At 52.4% G+C, this 3,682-nt stretch overlaps 2 protein-coding genes across 2 annotated transcripts in view; both read right to left on the bottom strand.

Annotated features, from left to right (window-relative positions):
- The window catches only part of LOC105532296 (Fc receptor-like protein 6), a 5,782-nt gene extending 3,894 nt beyond the window's left edge, over positions 1-1,888 (bottom strand). The window contains 2 exon segments of the mRNA XM_011970426.1: positions 1,110-1,276; positions 1,855-1,888. Coding sequence (XP_011825816.1) covers positions 1,110-1,276; positions 1,855-1,888 — 201 coding nt within the window.
- Positions 1,889-2,228: 340 nt separating this feature from the next.
- LOC105532295 (Fc receptor-like protein 6) overlaps positions 2,229-3,682 on the bottom strand; it is a 6,051-nt gene continuing 4,597 nt past the window's right edge. The window contains 4 exon segments of the mRNA XM_011970425.1: positions 2,229-2,396; positions 2,399-2,538; positions 2,695-2,979; positions 3,497-3,674. Of these exon segments, the coding sequence (XP_011825815.1) occupies positions 2,229-2,396; positions 2,399-2,538; positions 2,695-2,979; positions 3,497-3,674 (771 nt within the window).

Below are 3,682 nucleotides of genomic sequence, written 5' to 3'. Positions count from 1 at the left end.
AGCCTGGGTGACAGAGCGAGATTCCATCTCAGAAAAAAAAAAAGAAAGAAAGAAAAAAAAAGAAAGATAAAATCCAAGCCACCTCCTATGGGGACAGTGCAGACTTGCTCCCCTGAAATGCTTTGTTGCAATCAATGACCATGGTCTGTGTCAAAGAGTGTTATAAAGCAGGAATATTCAGTGGGGCTATGGAAAAGATAAGGCTAAAGATGCTGTTCATTATCATCGCACAGTATTTTCTTGAGAAAAAATGCCTCCCAATGGTAGGAACAGCAGGGCCATCTCTGAGCAGCCCTGTGATTTTACAGTAGACTTTACTGTCCTTCTGCAACTTATTTTCCTACCCTACTTTCTTCTAACCTCATCTTCCTAACTAGTATTTTATCTTGCGACAGTGTGTACATTTTCTAAGACGTGCATGAGAGTTTAGCCAAGTATACAGTCAGAAAGAATACAATCTACACAGGACTGCCCTCACTTCTGATACCACCTGAAAGTTCAAGGAGTTCCAAAAACTACCCTCAGTTTTAGTAATTTGCTAGAAATAGTCACAGAATACAATGAAAGCTGTTATATTCATGGTTATGTCTTATTGTAGGGAAAGGACACATATTAAACTCAGCCTAGGAAAGAAGCGCACAGAGTCCAGGGAAGTACTAAGTATGTCCTTTCCCATGGGGTTAGGACAGGGTACTCTTCTGGCATCAGTGTGTAACAATACACACACAATATTTCCAACCAGGAAATCTCGCCCAAGCCTCAGAGTTTTTACTAGGACTAAATCACACGCTGCCCACATGGCTGTCTGTCAGTCACTGGCCCTTCCAAAGGTCAAGCTGACACCTTTGGTCTCCAGTCCCTCTGGAGGTAGAAATGATAGTGCTTGGCATAAATCCCTCATCATAAATCACACTGTTGAACTGTCTGATGGCCAAGGCCCCTAGACAAACAAAGACACTTTTATCAGGCATGGCATTCCAGGGCCTAGAGATCGGCACCTCATAGTGGAGGGCAAACGCTAGACCTGTCTTTGGGAAAGGCTGATTCTTCGCTAGGCAACGAAAATTCATCTTTAGAACAAGGCAACGAGAAGGAAGGAAGGAACAAACCAACCAATCAAACCAAATCAGTCCAGGATGGTCAGACTCCTCAATCCTGCCCTGCACTGACAATGACTGCTGGAGAACAAGATCCCTCGGGGAGAAGTCCAGGGTGAAGGATTCCAGCAGGGACCCTCTGTTCTCATAACCATTGAGTCCCTTTATGAGTTGGTACCCTGGGTTGAAGAAGGGGGTTAAGGGTGCCACCCAACTCTGAGTGAGGTGAGGAGAGATATCACATAGTGTCTTCTGAGACCAAGGAAGGTGCAGAGATGCTGACGCAGATTGAGGCTGACTTGGACTCATTCTGTCACCTCTATTTATTGGGTAAGATTCCCAGGCATAGAAGATTGGGATGTGCAGTAGAAAGTGGGAGTCCTGGCAGCTTTGCAGGACCATTTGGGAAGGACACAGGGTCAGCGTCACAGTTGACACCCAGGCCCTTAGAGTGACTTTCATGAATCTTCAGGCCGCACCTGGACAAAACAGCTATTGTTTCTCCCCTGGCACTCTGAGGAGTCCTGGGGAACTCAGAGGCCTGTGATTGCCCCCCTCCCACCGCCACCAAAAAAAAAAAAAAAAAAAACTTATCTGTAAGGCCACGGAGCTCCCTCTGCAGAACAGCACACAGACCCATGTCAATGGCTCACCCCAGCAGACAACTCTGGGGGCAGGGCGCCTAGAGGGCTTGGAGAGTCATGAGGGCCAAGCTGAGGATTCTGGGCTCCTGCAGGCCTCCCAGGCCCACACGCACATGGGACTCTAGCTCCTTCCACTTCTCTGTTCATGCCCTCTATGTGCCTCTAGGTCTGGCCCCCACCCCACCCCTCACACACACCCTACACCCTCACTGCAGGAAAGTGGCCTGTGTCTTAGGCCAAGAGCTAGAAGGCTCAGCGTTGTTAAGACCACAGGAAACCAGTTCTCTGGAAGGATCCACAACTTCTGTGGTTGTGAAAAGGAGACACATCTCACTGCTTGGGCCCTGTTGCCCTTGTTTTCCTAACGCTTGAGATTCCTCTCCCTCCACACATTTGCCTCCTCCAAGCTCCCCTCACTCCATGCCAGGCTGCTGAGGGTGCAGTGATGACTGAACCATTATCCTAGGCCCCGGGGCTCAGAGCCCAGTTAGAAGACAAGATGCATCAACAAGGGAGAGCTTTTGGGCTCACTCCTCTCTCTGGAGATGCTGTTCTCAACCTTGCAGGATGGGATCCCAGCATCCTGCTCTGACTTCACTGGAAACAAGGGGGAAAGAGCTCCACCATGGGGAGCCAAGTGATTCCCAGGGAGATCCCCAAGATATCTCCATTGAGGTAGAACAAGTACAGGACTGGAGGGGAGCACCTCTGGGCCTCACAGAGGAGCTGCACCATGTCCCCCACAGCAGGGTCAGCAGACCCGTGGTGCAGGGTGAGCACAGGACAGGACACAGGAGCTGGGACACACATGGGGTGGGAAGCTCAGCCTGACCACCCAGGACCCTGGCTCCTTCCTCTCCTGGGGACCCTTCCCACAACTCCTCTCCTCCCAGGAGGTCCCACTGCCTGATGCCCAGACCCTTGGGGGCGTCGCCACTCCCTCACACATTTACCCTGCACTCTGACCTCCAGCTGGGGGCTCTGCTTCTGGACCTGGCCACCCTCGGGGGCCATCTCACACCAGTAAAATCCAGAGTATCCCTCTTCGACTCCTGGGATGCAGAGTTCTGGGTGAGGGCCCCTGTCCTGCAAGGTGTGGCCATCCTTGTGGAAAGAGAAGAGGAGCCTTGAGGCTGACCTGAGGGGGTGCAGCTTTGCCTGACATCTCAGGGTCACCAGGCTACCCTCTCGGGGCTCAGGAGAGGGGGTGGCACTCAGCACAGGAGGTGGGAACAGCTCTGGGGAGATGCAGGCCCAGGGCTCAGGAGGGGAGTCCCAGATGATGAAGCCCCAGAAGGCTGAGGCCTGAGCTTCTACTCATCCCGGGCTGCAGCCTGGGGATGCCGATGGGAGGCAGCTTGATCCCCAGGACCTGTCCTCTTGTCCTTACCCACAAGCTCTGAAAGTGACTCCCACACAGCCAGACCCTTCTGGAATCTTGGAAGTCAGAGGCAGAGGGGTCCTTTGAGGTCCTCTAGTCCACAGAGGGGAAGGGTGAACCTGGACTGGTCCAGGCTCTTCCCAGTGCCCCTCTCCCAGGAATCTCCCCACTCCTTCCCCTGGCTCCATATGTGCTCCATGGTGGGGAGAGGGGGGTATTGAGACAACATCTTGGGAAACCTCGGGGCCCCACACATTGGCCCAGCATGAAGGGCAGTCAGAGACAGGGGTCCTGTCCAGAGAGCTACTGACCTCTAGAGATGGGACCCCTGAGAGGCACCTCTTGCCCCACAAACTCCCAAGCTGGTGACTCACCTTGGACTTGAACCATGGCAGTCTCTGAAGTTAGTGTGAATATCTGTGGAATATACATCACCTGCCCAGTGCAACTGTACTGGCCACGGCTCTGCACTGTTGCTGCTCCCATGGACAGAGTCTGGCTCTCCTTAGAGAAATGAGGGAATTTTCCATCTCTGTAGAACTTCACCTGAGACAGTGGTG

This window comes from Mandrillus leucophaeus, unplaced genomic scaffold (assembly GCF_000951045.1).
Source record: "Mandrillus leucophaeus isolate KB7577 unplaced genomic scaffold, Mleu.le_1.0 Scaffold947, whole genome shotgun sequence".
In the NCBI taxonomy this organism is placed as follows: Eukaryota; Metazoa; Chordata; class Mammalia; order Primates; family Cercopithecidae; genus Mandrillus; species Mandrillus leucophaeus.
This window is presented reverse-complemented; position numbering and strand designations above follow the sequence as displayed.